General features: G+C 39.5%; 1 protein-coding gene across 1 annotated transcript in view; it reads left to right on the forward strand.

Annotated features, from left to right (window-relative positions):
- Positions 1–17,481, forward strand: part of zgc:152774 (uncharacterized protein LOC553526 homolog) — an 88,303-nt gene that overhangs the window by 36,459 nt on the left and 34,363 nt on the right. The window contains exons 6-9 of the mRNA XM_055643699.1: positions 649–805; positions 3,010–3,138; positions 5,744–5,863; positions 7,155–7,258. Of these exons, the coding sequence (XP_055499674.1) occupies positions 649–805; positions 3,010–3,138; positions 5,744–5,863; positions 7,155–7,258 (510 nt within the window). The remainder of the gene's footprint in view (positions 1–648; positions 806–3,009; positions 3,139–5,743; positions 5,864–7,154; positions 7,259–17,481) is intronic.

The following is a 17,481-nucleotide window of genomic DNA, read 5'->3' on the forward strand; positions in this document are numbered from 1 at the left end:
GGAACAATTTGTTACCACAACGGTTTCCAGCTCAATCCATTACAGGATTGATTTTGAAAAGAAATATTAAATCAAAATAAGCCCCAAAATATATAGTTGCTCCTCACATAAAATTGTTCATCTATAATATGACACATCTATGATCTCGGTCCGCAGAAACATTTAGTATGCAACATCATATGTCTCCATACTTGTCTAACAACCCTTATTTATGTCATTATCAAATATCTTCCCTTAAACTGATATAACACAACGTGCTATTAGTAGGCAGATTTGCTAAGTAATTTCAACTAACATGTTCAATATGAAAATTTAAAAAATCTGCGGAATGTCAAATTTGAAATAAAAACAAAACATGGGAACATTCAGCTAGGCTGAACTGTGGACTGTGGAAACAAAGTTCATGTTGCAGGTCAAAGATCCTTCAGCAGAATTGTTCTGATAAAGGGTCTTTGCTTTGAAAACTTTGATCTGTTTGCCTTAACACAGACGCTGCCTGACGCTGAATATTTACAGAATTTTCTGGTGTTTATGTTATATATTGTTGAAGAGATTTTGTTGAGACCTTTTCTGAAAGGATCCTGTTGGACCAGTTTTTAATTTCTCTGGAAATTCTTCTTATTTATAAATGGCTTTGTATATTTTCAGAAACAAAGATGGACAACCTGAGCTGGATTTTGAAACAGACCAGTATGACATTCGAATCCCAGATATCAATTGTGACGAGAGTGCGGGAAAGAAGAAAAATTTTAAGCGGCCAGAGAGGCTGGATCAGCACATTCCTGAAAGTGACTACTCCTTAAGAGTCAGTACTTAATTGTGTGTGGAATTTTTTTGTTCAGGTTTATTTAAAAAAGAGAGCTGATTAGAGGCTAGGCCTTCACATTAGGATTGGCAATTTTTGTTTGCTATGTCTGGAAATTTGATCATGTATAACCGTAACATTTGATGATATGTTTGATAATATGATCACGTGATCACTTGTGATATTTAATCACATGAAATTTGATTGTGACATCCACTATTTAAATGTCTTAGTTGATCACCTCCATATCACCAATTGCCAGACTAAATTACTTTTTGTGTTATTGGGAGCAGCTAAATCTAAACATTTATAAATCAAAGAAAGATCACAATAGAGTAGAAAGATTTAAGGTTGAATATTGTTTTGAATAAAAACTGCTTCAGCAGTGTTTCTAAGGTTTCAGCTGCAATGAGAAACACAAAAATTTCTGTATAAAACTTGCATTGTCATAATCCATCATCTTAATTATCTTCTAAAATGTTTTAAATGTTTCTTCATCGCTGAATATACTGTTATAATATACTGCACTATGGGGTGAGGGGGGTGGTTGCATTCCTATAAACCACCCTTACCACGATCTTTGTAATGCGAGCCCTTGACAAGATTTATTGTTTCCTTTTGTATTTATTCAGTTGCATTTTCCCCTCATAAATTCCAGAAGAGCAACTTTTTATCCTTTATGTCAAATGATCTGTCAATTAGGTAAGGGCAAACTTCCATTGCCTGAAATGCTAGTTCTTTAGTTGATGCAGTGTGCGTTAATTTACGTGGCAAGTGTGCCATGTGCCAGAATGGATTCCTTGATTTTGGAGTCGTGCGCCACAAAAACTGTCCTTTCACCTCACCAAATATATATTGACCTTTTTGCCCATCTGCTCATCCCAGTTGCTGCATTTGGACAGTAACCTCTATATCATTTGAAATTGTCTGCCTAAATGCCTCTGCGATATAGTAATTGTATCTGATTTCATCAACTTCTCTGGTAGTGAATTCCAGATCTCAACAACTTTGTAAATATTTTTTAAATCACCCCTCGGATCCCCTTTAAAACGCCTTCCTCTCATGCAAACTTGTTTTAATATCCCTACCATGGGAAAAAGATTTTGACCATCTACCCTATCTATGCTTCTATCAGGTTACCCCCTCAGCCTTATTCAGGTTATCCGTGTGATAATTTCCATTAGACCAGGTGAGAGGGAGGAATGTTCAGTGGGAAAAGTCACAAGTTCTACTTTATTTGTTTATTGAAGGTCTGACCATAACTACCCGATTGTGCTGAACTTTGTTTTAGGATCTGTAAATTATGTTGAGTATTATTATACTAGACGAAGTGGGAACCGTTGGGTCCCAGTCACACGGGAGGCCTGGTCCTCCAATGCAATATTCCACCATGATGTGGGGAATGGGGGGGTTGTGAGGAGGTGGTAGGAGGGGGAGGTCCACCAGGATGGGAGTGGGGGGGGGGGGGAGTGGTGTGGAGGGGAGGGGTGGGGGTGGTATGTGGTGGGGGAGTGGCATGGAGGTGGGAAGGGGGGTGTGGGGTGGAGGTGGGAGGGGATGGGGGAGGGGTGGTGGTGTGGGGGGGGGAACGGAGTGGTAAAGGGGGGTGAAGGGGTGGTGGGGGGGGGTGGTGGTGGGGGGAGTGGGTGGGTGGGGGGTGAAGGGGTATGTTGGCGGGGGGGGGTATGTGGGGGGGGGGGGGGGGGGGGAGGGGTCCCACTCAGTGGCCACCGGCCGCGGCACCACATGCGGACTCAATCAGCATGGCTTGTTCACTCAGCCCCGCCTCCGGGGACTTTATTCTCCAGCGGGTGCCGGAAGGGGTGTTCCCTTCATGTTGACAGACAGGCGAGAAGACCAATTTGCTGATCTCACGATTTTGTAAACCTTCATAACTTTTCTCATATTTCACCGATCGGAACAAAACGTTTTGGCTCGGAGCAGAGGTGAACAGTGAGTAAGGTGGCGAAAAAATCCTAGCAATATAGGGTAGCGTTTTTGTGCAAATTTAATTACAACGCAGACCGGAAAAGATGAGAGTTTTATTAATAGTGTAGAAGATAACGTCATACTGTTACACGTCCTGATTTGAAAACTATTGTTGCATTGACTGGTTTGTTACTTGAAGAAATAATGAAGATCATTACAAAAGCTAAGGACAGCAAGATGACAAGCTAATACTATGTTTCTTTATCTAATGATAGGCATATTGTAGCATTTTGTATCTGAAACCTCGAATGCAGATCATATTGCAAAAGAAGAAAATCAAAGCACAGCTTATCACAAAGAGTTTGGCGCATGTGGAATATGATGTTTATAGACCTAATTTTATTGTATCCTTTTTTGGGTTTACATTAATAAGCATTACTCTTGTTTTTTCTTTAAGATTACAATCTACTGTCTTTGCTTGTATTGAAGTTGCTCAGTTTCCAGATTCTTTGCGGTAAATGAAAGAAATAGTCAACTGTTTCCTTTTCTGAAAACTAAAATTGAAATCAACCGCCATTGTTTGACTGCTAGATTTGGACATTGGCTGAAGCAATTTGTAGATTATTGTTTAAGAAGGAACTGCAGATGCTGGAGAATCGAAGGTACACAAAAAAGCTGGAGAAACTCAGCGGGTGCAGCAGCATCTATGGAGCGAAGGAAATAGGCAACGTTTCGGGCCGAAACCCTGTAGATTTTTGTTGTCGTTTCAACAAAGTGTTGCAGAAGGTCTGGAATTGTGTAAAAAGTAATATAATCTGTAATTATCTAAGTTTACATAATACTCTTTATGAGTTTAATCCACGAACAAGTACAACAAAATCAATTCCTTTATCTAAATTTCTTTGAATTGTAAGTGAATAATGGTGGAAATCACAAACCAGCACTATAGTGGAACAGGTTTTGAGGAAATTTTAGATCAATGTTGTATCTAATTAGCCAGCTACTGGATTTATAACATATTACTCTTTATTAGTCTAACCCACGAACAAGTACACGAAAATCAATTCCTTTTAAATTTAATCATTACTAATGTTTTCAATGCTCCTATGCTGTTGTTTTAATCCTCCTAATTTAAATGTATCTCATTATATGTATACCAGTGCATAGCATTTTCCAGCCAAAATCACTTTTTTTCAAGCACCAGAAACTTCTGTAACTTTTAAGTTCCTTCTTTATTTCAATATAAAGAATACAAGGTGTGAAATGTTAAGCATCTGTCATCTAAATATTACTGCCTAGATATTTAATTGCAAAATGGTGGCTTTTTTTCAACATTATGCATTTGAAATTCAATTTTGATTTCTTTACTGAAACAAAAGGATGACCATATTTTGGTCATTTCACATCATCAATAAATTGATGGGCATCATTGGTAGGTTATCATGAGCAATGAGGTCTAAGTACCCCCTTCACGGGACGTTATACTATGTTGTCCAGGAGTTCTTGTCATTTCCAAATAATCTGATTTTCAAAGTAGCATTGACCTTGGTGGTAAAGGGTCCTTGGACCTTCCCCTTTGCATTGCATCAATTCCCACCCTATTTATCCTGATTTCCAGTCCATTTGCCACCATGCTGACTCATTCTTTCTCAACCCCCCAACACACTATCAGGCTCGCATTCAACAAATCTTGCAATTCGCAGATATGCGCTTTCTTTATAATTGCATCAGTGTACTGGGACCAGGAACCTTGTAATTTCCCCCATATTGGTAAAAGCCAAATGCAGATGGATTGATCATTTGGTGGAATATCTCCATTCAGTTTGCGAACATGACTTGGAGCTTTAAATTACGTTTTTAGTTCACCATTCCAGTCCTTCTGACCTCACTGTCTTTCGTCTCTTTCCCTGTTCCAGTGAACCTTGGTATATCTTTGAGAAACAGTATCCCATCTTGCTACTGAATACATATCTGTAAGAGCAACAATTTCAGAAGCTCGGCAAATTTGTTTTTTGTATTTCACCTTAATTTATTGTTCTCTTTGCTAGTTATTTTAAATAATGACTTTCTCCTGTTTCTCCACTTCTACTTTATTTTGTTAATCACTTTCACTCTGCACTATCATACTTTTTATTATTTAATTTCTTACCCCAACATGAATCGTTTTGTATTTCCTTTGTCTTTTCTTGGTTTTGATGGTAAATTATTGACCTATTTCTATATCCACAGATGTTGACATTTGTATTGTTAGCATTTTTACCTTTAACTGCACTCTTTATTTCCCACTGCTCTTGAGGTAAAAATCAAATTATTCCTAACATCTCATCATTGGAATATGCAGTACTTTGATGAACTTTTCTTGGTGTAAAATGGATGCATCCACACATTGAACTCATTCTGCTATAATTTGTTTCACTCAATCTGTGATCCTTGCCATGTTTTTAATCCCTCTATCAGCTAGATGGTGTCAGCTGGGTTAGAAATTATATTTGACTCGCACAAGAAAAACAAGAAGTTCAAGTTATAATATGACTCAATGCAGCATCACAATTGATAACCTGCCAATTAAAGTCATAGACATATTATGTGGAAACAGACCTTTCAGCCCAAACTGTCCATGCTGACCAAGAGCCCCATCTAAGCAAGAACCATTTGGCCGATTACCCCTCTAAACCTTACCTCACCATGTACCTGTTCAAATGTCTTTTAAATGCGGTTCTAGTACTTGCTTCCACTACCTCCTCTGGCAGCTCATTCCATTCATCTACCCCCTTCGGAATGAAAAAATGTGTTCAGTATCCCTATTCTGTTCCTTACCTCCTACTTTTTGATGGATAACAAATGGGGAATGTGATTGTTCTGTGGGAAGCAGCAATGGGGCTGCACTATCTCGTGTATCATGATGAGTAAATTAAGATGACTGCTATAAAAATGTGGCACCTAATATTTGTTTCACAAGCTCAGTTTACCCCATGCTGAACCTGTCTTTTACCTTAATGATTGGATTAGAATAAACGTGTAAAAATAACCTTTGGTTTTAACTGCAAGAACAAGGAACATTATGGGATAATGATGTACAATAAAAATCGCCTGATCAAATCCTATGAGAAAGTTGGATGCCAGATAAAGGTAAGAACATAGTATTCAAAGAATTTGGAATAATCTTATTTATTGACGCCCGAAATGAAGTTTTAAATCTGTTTAACCAATGTTCCATGCCTGAACACCTTTCCATGGAATAAAAACAGCAAATGCTGGAAATGTATAGCTGGTGAGGCAGTACTTGTGAGGAGAGATGTATTATTAGCATTTCCATGGAATAATCTTTCGTGAGAACTAGGAAAGGTAAGAAAACAAAGTTTTTAAGTTGCAGAAAAGGGGAAAGGTGCAGTGAACAAGGGGACGAATGTCTGCGATATGACCGAGGGAGACAAAGAGATATTGAATGACACACGAGTTGCTGTTGGCAAGGAGAAGATGGTTAAGGTTTGGTGGTTACAACTGATCTGTTTGGACGAAATGTAAACAGATGCACACTTGGAAATCTGAAATGGAAGAAAGTGCTCAAAAGAAACAAGCCATGGAGAAAGATTGAGTTGATTTCCCTTTCATCGGAACTGGGTGGTCCTGATATAAACTGGAGTGGGTGACAATCTGAAATTCTTAAATTCATTATCGTTTAATTTGGTTAAATTTGATATTGTCTGTGTTGAAAAGCCTAATCTTGTATTTGCTCCAGACAAGAAGGTTTCTGATTTATCGCCTTCGACTTTAAGCATTGTGATTGTTCGCATAATTGATGTTACTGCTAAGAAGAAGCTAACTGACACAAGCCAAGAAACGAAACTGCATTCTGTTGTGTGCCATTTCATGTATCAGGCTGAAAACCAATAAACAACCTAGTTGCTTTCAAATGTATTGATTAAAAAAAAGTACTAAGAATAATTTAGAACAATCAAAAGAACAATCGATCATGGTTTCAGTGATGTCATGTAGTTACGTGGTACAAATAAGGGTGTACATAATGGGGTTGCAAAGATCAAGGGATATCTAACTTAGAATTAAAATATTTCTGCACTAGATATTGGTAGAACTGCATAAATAGTCCCTTATAAATATATATTAATTTAAAAGTAAACCGCAGATGCTGGAAAATCGAAGGTAGACAAAAATGTTGGAGAAGCTCAGCGGGCGAGGCAGCATCTATGGAGTGAAAGAAATAGGTGACGTTTCGGGTCGAGACCTGAAACATTGCCTATTTCCTTTGCTCCATAGATGCTGCCTCACCAGCTGAGTTTCTCCAGCATTTTTGTCTACATATTAATTTAAAAGCTTATTTTTTTTAAGTGAGTAGTGCATGTGAATAATATGAGCTGCATAGGAAAATGGATTAATCATTTTAATTGTCTTTTTGCTCCAGTCAAACGGCAGAGGATGTGGAATCGGTGTAATTGGAATTATTGAGTGCAATTTTCTAAAACCAGCACATAATAAGCAAGATTTTGAATACACCAAAGAATACAGGTAAGTCTGAGAAAACATAGTACATAAATATCTCAAATATAAATGAAGGGCCATCAGCTTTGATCATATGAAATGAAGTGCACGCACACTTAAATCAGGAGACTAAAAGCTTGCATGAAGCACACATTTGGATAATGTTCATAGTTCATACATTAAAATAATAATCTCTAATTGGCCAGCAAACATATTTAAATCTTCTTAAAGTTATTGGGCATAAGTTATCATTTGGGTTATAGTCGATTTATAGATTTCTTCATATTTAATGAGTGATCTGTTTTCACTGGGAGCACATATTTAATGTTATATGTTACTTGAAGTTAAAATGAGGAAACAATCACAATGGACACTTTCTAAACATTTTCTAGTAAAGAAAATGAGAAAAATGCCCTCAAAACTCACCTTTGGTTCTATATTGGATTTTTAAAATTACGTATGTCTTAATAATTTAATGCGAAGTGTATCAGTGGCTTTTAAAGGATAAACAGGTCTATTTTAATCCTGCATGCACATCCACTCAAGAAACTGTACTAGTTAAGCCATTATCAATAAGACTAGGAGCTTCCTTTAACACCATAATGTAAATTATGTATTGTGCCATTCAAACCACAAAATGTGTCTGGGCAAATAAAGTTTTGGTCAAATAAAATAAACTTTGATACTAATTTTTTCCCCCAAAAAGATTTGATTTTCATTGTAGTTCCGGTTGGAGATATTTTAAGTATGCTTCACTCAGGAAAAAAATGGAGGAAACACATGGTGGTAAAGAATAAATTGTGGTTTAAGAAACTAATCCACACTCTTTTCTGTTTGCAAGCTGCAATACGATTTCACAAAGTTGCAATTATAACAGCAAATCTCCACATTCGACTTCAAAATATTCTGTGATGTATGTCATCTGTGTTTCCAGAAGTAATTATTGTAACATGTATTATATATGTTTAAGGAATAAAAATAGATTAGAGCACACATTATAGTTTTAAGTATATTTCAAAATTCAGAATACTTTTCCAAGAAAGTTTACAAATTTGAGAACTGTGAAAATGCATATTTGTTTAGAAAGTCAGTAATGTAATCAAGAATCATGTTTACCACATGGCATTTGGCTGTTCCATGGCCTGTCAAATTAGTTTCAATTCTTGGAATTGTCACAGAGGAAAGTGCACAGTGCGGTTGCAACTGTGAGAATTTTTTTCATTACAGCTGTACTCCTTTGCTGTCTCCTACAGTTTTATAATTATTATTAAAGGATAATATGCGATCATTCATCTTCCCTGGTACACAGAATACTGGATTCTTTTTAACTCTTGAAGATTATAAGAATCTTTGTATGAAAGGAATTTAAAAAGGATATGGGTTTCATTCTTTTTTTCAACTCTTAGAGATTAGAAGTATTTTGCATAAAATACATTAAAAAAATGTTTCAGATAAACTTCTGATCAAGATTTCTTTATCTAGAAGTAGCTGTAAAGATGATCCACACTGCACATTGATAGGATTAATAGCTCATCAGCTTGATGCATACAGTTTGTACAACCCAAAGAATGTTTTTTTTACTGCAATTGTTGAACTTTTTTCCCTTTTATTACCCTTGTTTTATGATGTATGCGACTGACAGCACCTATATGGTACAAGACTTTTTTGGAGGTGCATCATGCTAAATTTTAGAAGAGTAAAGCTGTACTAACCTCCTATCACCTTGTTGATGAAATCAATTTTATACGATTTTCATCCATTAACGTTTTCCAAGTTCGGAATTAGTTTAAACAACATTTCAAAACTGATGATAAAATGAATTGCTCCTGGTGCTAGACGAAGGTAAATTATGTGGATTACTTTCTGTCAATAATTTTGACAAAGAGGCTGTTTTTTGGGGTATCCTTTGGCGAGGAGCTAGACTTTAAAGGGTTCATTGTTCAGTACTATAAAATTTCATGTGTAAGATTAATGTAAGAAACTAGATTTAATGTATACATAGAGTCCTTAAGAAAGATAAATAACAATGAAAAGTTTACCCTTAGGATCTATAGTGTAAGAGAGCTAGAATCTTAAATGTTTCTTATTAGCCTGTCCCACTTAGGCAACTTTTTAGGCGACTGCAGGAGACTATGCGGTCGCCAAATGGTAGCCACATGTTCTTGCGTGGTTGGCGGGGAGTCGCCTTCATGGTCGTGAGGAGGTCGTGCTTTTTGGAAACTAATCACGGCCTCATTATGGTCGCCGCAAATATTTCAACATGACCATAATGAAACCGCCATGGAGAGTAGCGAGAATTCTCGTGCCGCAGGTGGGTCGCCAGGAGGTCCTAGTCTTTTGCCAGGAGGTCATATGTTCTCGTAGGTTGTAGCGGGTGCTGACCGGTGAATTTCATTGGCTCATTTGGAGAAAAAATAACGTAAGCAGTAGTTTTCAGAACCAAGGATAACCGACCGGTAATGTTAATGTCCGCCGAGCTTCACAGCCCTGTATCTCTTAAAAGTTGGCTCCACTCCTCCTCCAACCTTCTGCCCCTTCTCTCCCACCCCAATCTCCCCTTCTTTTAAAGGATTTACGTGACCCTTCCCGTACAGTGTGCTTTCACCGTCTAAATTACAGCGCCAACCTTCCTGTTCATCGCGGTGTGTGTCTGTATCACATTGGCTTTGCACCATGTGAATTTCACTCAGACAGCGCTTCCCCCCCCCCCCCCCCCCCTGCTTGTCCTGTCCCCCGCCTGCATAACGATTGGTGAAGGAAGCGATGTGTGTGTTCCACTCTGACAGTCGCCGGTTGTTCAGGCAACTGCTGGCAACTTGACAGTCCAAATATTTAGCTATTTACCTTTGGAACATTACTGTTTAATTTGCCTCTATACTCCTTTATATACTTCAATCATGTCACAATTAACTCCATTAAAAAAATAATGTAGACAAGAGACATTTGACTTGGTAATTTCTTGCTTCCAGTTTCACTCCTGATAATATTTGGCTTGTGATGAGCAAACATAAATTTTGACCCTGATTGGCAAACAAAAGAATCCCAGAAATGGAAGCAAACCTGCCACAGTGAACTTTCTACGATCTGCCAGGGCTCTAATGGAATTACAGTAGGAGAATGGCAGAATTTACAAGGAATGTTGCTTCATTTTTAAACAAATTTTCACAATTTCTCTTCTGTGAACTTAAAATCTGAACGTTGGAATCAAGGGATTCGCGGAAGTTTTAAAATCTGCCCATTTAGCACATGATGCATAACAAAAAGTATGTTAGAACCCTAGTCGATGTTACTTTTCATTTTCCCAAGTGGTGGACATTGTTCGCCCAATTGGGATTCTGTTGGAGTGCCAATGACTGCTTAAGTCAGTTGGGACGGGTTGTGGGCAAATCATATGTAACTAATCTATTGGAGTTCTTTGAGAATGTGTCTAGTGGAGTAGCTGCAGGAGAACCAGTGGATGTGATGCACTTGGATTTTCAGAAGGTTTCCAAAAAGGCCCCACACAGGAAGTTGATCTACAGGTTTAGAGCATATGGAATCGTAGGTATTAAGTAAAGATAAAGAATATGAATAAAAGTTCCTTCTCGGGTCGGCACTCTGTGGTCAGAGCAAGGATGGGTGTCTGTGCACCAAGTACTCATAATCCATATCATTGATGTGGTTGCAGGGACTAAATATAACATAACACATCACATTAAATGTGAAAGTGGGTAGAGATAAAAATGTAAAGAGACTTTGAGGGTTTTGTGAACAAATGGATTTAGAGGAAGACAACGTGGCCAATGGAGTACAATGTGGATATATGTGAGATTATCTACTTTGGTAGACAAAAAAGCTTGAATTGTTTAATGAGGGAGATTGGGAAAGATTGCCCAAAGGTTTTGTGACCTTGTTCCCCGTCCCTGAAAGCTGAAATGCAGGTGCAACCAATAATACTAGGGGACAGAGGATCTAGGGTGATGGAAGAAATGAAGGAAATTCACATTAGTCAGGAAATGGTGTTTGGTAGACTGATGGAACGGAAGTCTGATAAATCCCCAGGGCCTGATGGTCTGAACTCAGGGTACTCGAGGAGGTGGCTCTAGAAATCGTGGATGCATTGGTGACCATTTTCCTATGTTCTATAGCTTCTGGATCAGTTCCTATTGATTGGAGGGTAGCTAATGTTATACCACTTTTTAAGAAAAGAGGGAGAGTGAAAGCAGAAAATTATAGACCAGTTAACCTGGCATCAGTTGTGGGGAAAATGCTGGAGTCAATTATTAAAGATGTAATAGCGGCGCATTTGGATAGAAGTAACAGGATCGGTCCAAGTCAGCAAGAAATTACGAAAGGGTAATCTTGCTTGACTAAGTAACAAAGACACAAAGTAACATTAGCAAATTTGCAGATGACACAAAGCTGGGTGGCAGTGTGAATTGTGAGGAGGATGCTATGAGAATGCAGGGTGACTTGGGACAGGTTGGGGGAGTGGGCAGATGCATGGCAGATGAAGTTTAATGTGGATAAATGTGAGGTTATCCACTTTGGTAGCAAAAACAGGAAGGCAGATTACTATCTAAATTGCGTCGTTGGGAAAAGGGGAAGTACAACGGGATCTGGGGGTCCTTGTTCATCAGTCTAGTAGGAATTAACGGGTCCTTTTCAGAATGGTAGGTAATGACTCGTGGGGTGCCACAAGGTTCGGTGCAGCTATATACAATATATATATTAATGATTTAGATGAAGGAATTAAAAGTAACATTAGCAAACTTGCAGATGACACAAAGCTGGGTGGCAGTGTGAATTGTGAAGAGGATGCAGGGTAACTTGGATAAGTTGGGTGGGTGGGCAGATACAGCATAATGTGGATATATGTGAGATTATCCACTTCGGTGACAAGAACAAGAAGGCAGATTATTTTCTGAATGTTGTCAGATAATAACAGGAAAAGAGGAAGTGTAACGCGACCTGGGTGTCCTTGTACATCAGTCACTGAAAGTAAACATGCAGGTACAGCAGCCAATGAAGAAAGCTAATGGCATGTTGGCCTTCATAACAAGAGGATTTAAGTATAGTAGCAAAGAGGTACTTCTGCAGTTGTACAGGGCCCTGGTGAGACCACACCTGGAGTATTGTGTGCAGTTTTTATCTCTTAATTTGAGGAAGGACATTCTTGCTATTGAGGAAGTGCAGCCTAGGTTCACAAGGTTAATTTCCGGGATGGCGGGACTGTCATATGATGAAAGAATGGAGCGACTGGGCTTTACTGGAATTTAGAAGGATGAGAGGGCTTCTTATAGAAACATATAAAATTATTGAATACGCTTGAAGAAGGAAACATGTTCCCGATGTTGGGGGAGTCCAGAATCAGGGGCCACAGTTTAAGATTAAGGGGTAGGCCATTTAGAACTGAGATGTGGAAAAACGTTTTCTCCCAGAGAGTTGTGAAATTGTGGAATTCTCTGCCTCAGAAGGCAGTGGAGGCCGATTCACTGGATGCATTCAAAAGAGCGTTAAGGACCTGTCCCACTCGGCAATATATTTCGGCGACTGCACGCGTCATATCAGGGTTTTGCCAAAAGATTTTGAACATTTCAAAATCCAGCGGCAACAAAAAAAATGTTGCGACACTTGAGGAAACACCATGCGTCAATACGTCATCACGCCGCGACATTTTCAGTGACCTGATACGTCAGTCAATGATGCAGGCCGTCTCAGAAAAAATCACCAAGTGGGACAGGCCATTTAGATTTAGCTCTTAGGGCTAGCGGAATCAAGGGGTATGAGGAGAAGGCAGTTACGGGGTAATGATTGTAGATGATCAGCCATGATCACATTGAATGGTGGTGCTGGCTCGAAGGGTCAAATGGCCTACTGCAATGTATGTATCCCGAAGGCTAATGGTAGGAAGAAACTGCCGATGCTGGTTAATAGACACAAAGTGATGGAGTAATTCAGGCAGCAACTCAGGAGAAAATAAATAGTTGATGTTTTGGGTCGAAACTCTTCATCAGACTCAGAGTCAAGGGGGAGGGAAAGCTAATGGTATGTTGACCTTTATTGTAATAATTGGTTAGGGTGTAAGAGTGAAGTTATTTACTGTCACTTGCTAGAACCAAGTCAAGTCAAGTCAAGTTTATTCGTCACATACACATACGAGATGTTCACTTGCTAGAACCAAGTCAAGTCAAGTCAAGTTTATTCGTCACATACACATACGAGATGTTCAGTGAAATGAAAAGTGGCAATGCTCGCGGACTTTGTGCAAAAAGACAAACAAACAAACAACCAAACAAACTATAAACACAATCATAAACACACACATATTATTTTAAATATTAAATATTGGAAGGAAAAACATTCAGTAAAGTTAGTCCCTGGTGAGATAGGAGTGAGATAGGAGTTTACAGTCCGAATGGCCTCTGGGAAGAAACTCCTTCTCAACCTCTCCGTTCTCACAGCATGGCCACGGAGGCGTTTGCCTGACCGTAGCAGCTGGAACAGTCCGTTGCAGGGGTGGAAGGGGTCTCCCATGATTTTATTGGCTCTGGAGTTGCACCTCCTGATGTATAGTTCCTGCAGGGGGGCGAGTGAAGTTCCCATAGTGCGTTCGGCCAAACGCACTACTCTCTGCAGAGCCTTCTTGTCCTGGGCAGAGCAATTCCCAAACCAGATGGTAATATTTCCGGACAAGATGCTTTCCACAGCCGCTGCGTAGAAGCACTGGAGGATCCTCGGAGACACTCTGAATTTCCCCAATTGCCTGAGGTGGTAAAGGCGCTGCCTTGCCTTACTCATGAGTGCCGAGGCGTGTGATGTCCATGTCATATCCTCAGAGATGTGGACTCCCAGATATTTAAAACAGTTCACCCTGGTCACAGCTTAAGGATAAAGGGGAAATCCTTTAAAACCGAGATGAGAAGAACTTTTTTTCACGCAGAGAGTGGTGAATCTCTGGAACTCTCTGCCACAGAGGGTAGTTGAGGCCAGTTCATTGGCTATATTTAAGAGGGAGTTAGATGTGGCCCTTGTGGCTAAGGGGATCAGGGGGTATGGAGAGAAGGCAGGTACGGGATACTGAGTTGGATGATCAGCCATGATCATATTGAATGGCGGTGCAGGCTCGAAGGGCCGAATGGCCTACTCCTGCACCTAATTTCTATGTTTCTATGTTTCTATCCACAGGATCCCCATTTATCCTCAATGGAGTGTACGTCCTCGGATGATGTGCCCTCCTAAAGTCCATGATCAGCTCCATCGTTTTTTTGATGTTCAAGAGGAGGCTGTTATCCTGGCACCAGAGTGCTAGATCAGCCACCTCCTCCCGGTAGGCCTTCTCGTCGTTGTCTGAGATCAGGCCCACCATCACAGTGTCATCAGCAAACTTAATTATTAAGTTGGAGCTGAACCTTGCCACACAGTCATGTGTGTACAGGGAGTACAATAGGGGGCTGAGGACGCAACCCTGGGGCAATCCTGTGCTCAGGGTGAGGGACTTCGATGTATTCCCTCCCAGCTTGACTACCTGGGGCCTGGCGGTGAGAAGGTCCAGGACCCAGGCACACAGGGTAGTGTTGAGCCACAATTCCAGTAGCTTCCTGGCCAGCCTGGTGGGGACTATCGTGTTGATGGCTGAACTGAAGTCTATGAACAGCATTCTCACGTTTCCCCCCTTCTGGCTGTCAAGATGAGAGAGAGCGGTGTGCAAAACCTGGGAGACCGCATCGTCCGTGGATCTGTTCGGAAGGTATGCGAACTGCAACGGGTCCATGTTCCGAGGGAGGAAGGCGCAGATGTGTTTCTTCACCAGCCTCTCAAAGCATTTCATGACTACCAGAGGGCTATGGAGACTTTGCAATTTATTTCATTCAAAATAGAGATCAATAGATTTCTGGATAGCAGAGGAATCACAGGATATGGTGAAAGGGCAGAAGAAAATATTGTGGTTGAAGATTAGCCATGATCGTAATGAATGACAGAGCGGGCCTGCTCCTGGTACTATTTGTTGTGTTTTTACAAATTTCCCTGCAGTGGTCCAGAAGATTCATTCTGTGTATATTATTCCAAGTACCATTGATGTGGAATTAGCGTGAGAAACTTGTGGGTGGTCAAATTACGAGTAACTTGAAACAATCAGGAAATGTTCATTATCATAGCTCTTTCTAGAATTTTTTTCCAGAAATATTTTCCATAATGAAAAAGTGTCAACATGAACAAAAAGCAATTGCGTTTTCAAGCTGATAATTTTTACTTCAGGCTGATAATCATATTTGCGTTGTTGATTAGCTTTTCAGTTGGTGCTTTGTATAAGATGCTCTGAAAGAAATATTGTGCTTTCAAAACTCAACCCCCATGTGGGTATTTATGTGGTTGTTGTACAGGAAATTCAGCAACAAAGGATATCCTACTCTGCTCTCCACGAACATTGCCCAGAGCAGATAAAGACATTTACCACGTACTGTTAAAGCTTAACTGCCTGGATAAATTTTAGCAATTCATGTGTTCTGTCAAATGTCGGGCAAGCACTTGTGCTCTGGTACAAAATTCATCTGTAAACATTATTTTTTTAAACCGCAGGGTTTCAGCAATATAATAGTCCTCTAGATTACAGGCATGGTTATTACAATAACCTGCACTGATGTATTGATTCTTTTTAATGTCTTACCTTTGATGTATATTTTAAAAGTGTAAACTTTCAAATATAGATTAAAAATGCTTTCAAATTATTGATGCAGTTGTTCAAATACTCCAGTAATTTATACTTCATGGTGAAATATCCATTTGTTTCATAAATTATTTCATGGATGTGGCCATCATTGTTTTATTCAAGTATTGATCTGTCCATATGTAAGGAATAATTTATTGTTTAGTTTCGAGATATCGTGGGAACAGGCCCTGCACCCCACTGAGCACGCTAACCTACGATCAGCCGTACACTAGTTCTATTCTACACACTAGGGGCAATTTACAGATGCCAATTAACCGACAAACCTGCATGCCTTTGGAATTCAAAACAGAGCACCTGGAAAAAAAACCATGCACTCACAGGGAGAATGTACAAACTCCGTACAGACAGCACCCATAGTCGGGATCTAACCCGAGTCTCTGGCATTGTAAAGCAACAACTCTACCGCTGCGTCTATGTGTGGCCCGCTATTGATATCTGTTTCTAAATATAACCGCCTTTTGTCTGTTTTAATCTCAATTCAATTTCCTTGTTAATATTTATTAAACGTAACAATCTTTGCTGTCTTTGCAAGAACACCACTGGAAAAACCTTTACTTAAGGCTGTATGGCCACAGGGGAGAAAAAGCAAAAAAATATTTACCAATTCCACTCACTTCTACAAATTCAGTTGTCTCTACTGTGGCCAGCCAATAATTTGCTTGCATATAACACTAGAAACCAGAAGCACCATTCTCCTCTCCAGATCTCATTTTATGCTGAGAAACTTGTCCACAATGACATCAATGTCTCTCATATTTCTTGGGCAGTAATAATGGTCTTAGTGGAGTCTGACCAATGCACTGGAATAACTTATTTGTGCCTTTCCTTACATGCAGTTTGGGGTGGTTCTTCATATACCAAGCTTCTAATATGCAAAAAGATGTATTCCCGATCTTCCAATTTAACTCGTTGCAGCCCCTGCACTGTTTTAATCTGCCCTTTTTTGTGGTAGTAGCACTATATTTTGCATTCTGTTTATTTTTTTCTTTTGCACTACCTGATGTAATCATGATATGGTATGATCTGCCCGCATAGCATACAAAGCAATGTTTTCCACTGACCCTCAGTACATATGACAATAATAAGCCAATATCAATATATAGTGCTTGCCTAGACAGCTTGCACATTGGTATTGAATCAACAAATACCCCTAGATTTCATCAAATTATAGCTCGAGCATTCAATATCATTTATGAATTGTACATGTTACATATGCTTCATATGTTTGCTGCATTTTACATTTGTCAGTTTTTATGATTTTTTTTTAAATTTCCTATTGTTTTACTCATATTTTGTAATCCTGTGAGCTTTCTCTTCCATTTCACTTTCTGTGCTGGTATAATTTTGGATGTTAACTGTTTGCATTGTAGTAAGTAGTATTTGGGGTAGAGTGCTTTCCCAGACATTAATCAATACCTTAAACTAAAGCACTAGTCCAAGGGTCATTAGTGGCAGGACAGCTTGACCCATGGGAAGCTTCCAGTGTCCTTGGTGTCCATCTGGACACTCACTGGAGTATAGGATGAGGGGGACCCTCATT

The sequence above is a fragment of the Leucoraja erinacea genome, chromosome 12 (genome assembly GCF_028641065.1).
Source record: "Leucoraja erinacea ecotype New England chromosome 12, Leri_hhj_1, whole genome shotgun sequence".
NCBI classification, from domain to species: Eukaryota; Metazoa; Chordata; class Chondrichthyes; order Rajiformes; family Rajidae; genus Leucoraja; species Leucoraja erinaceus.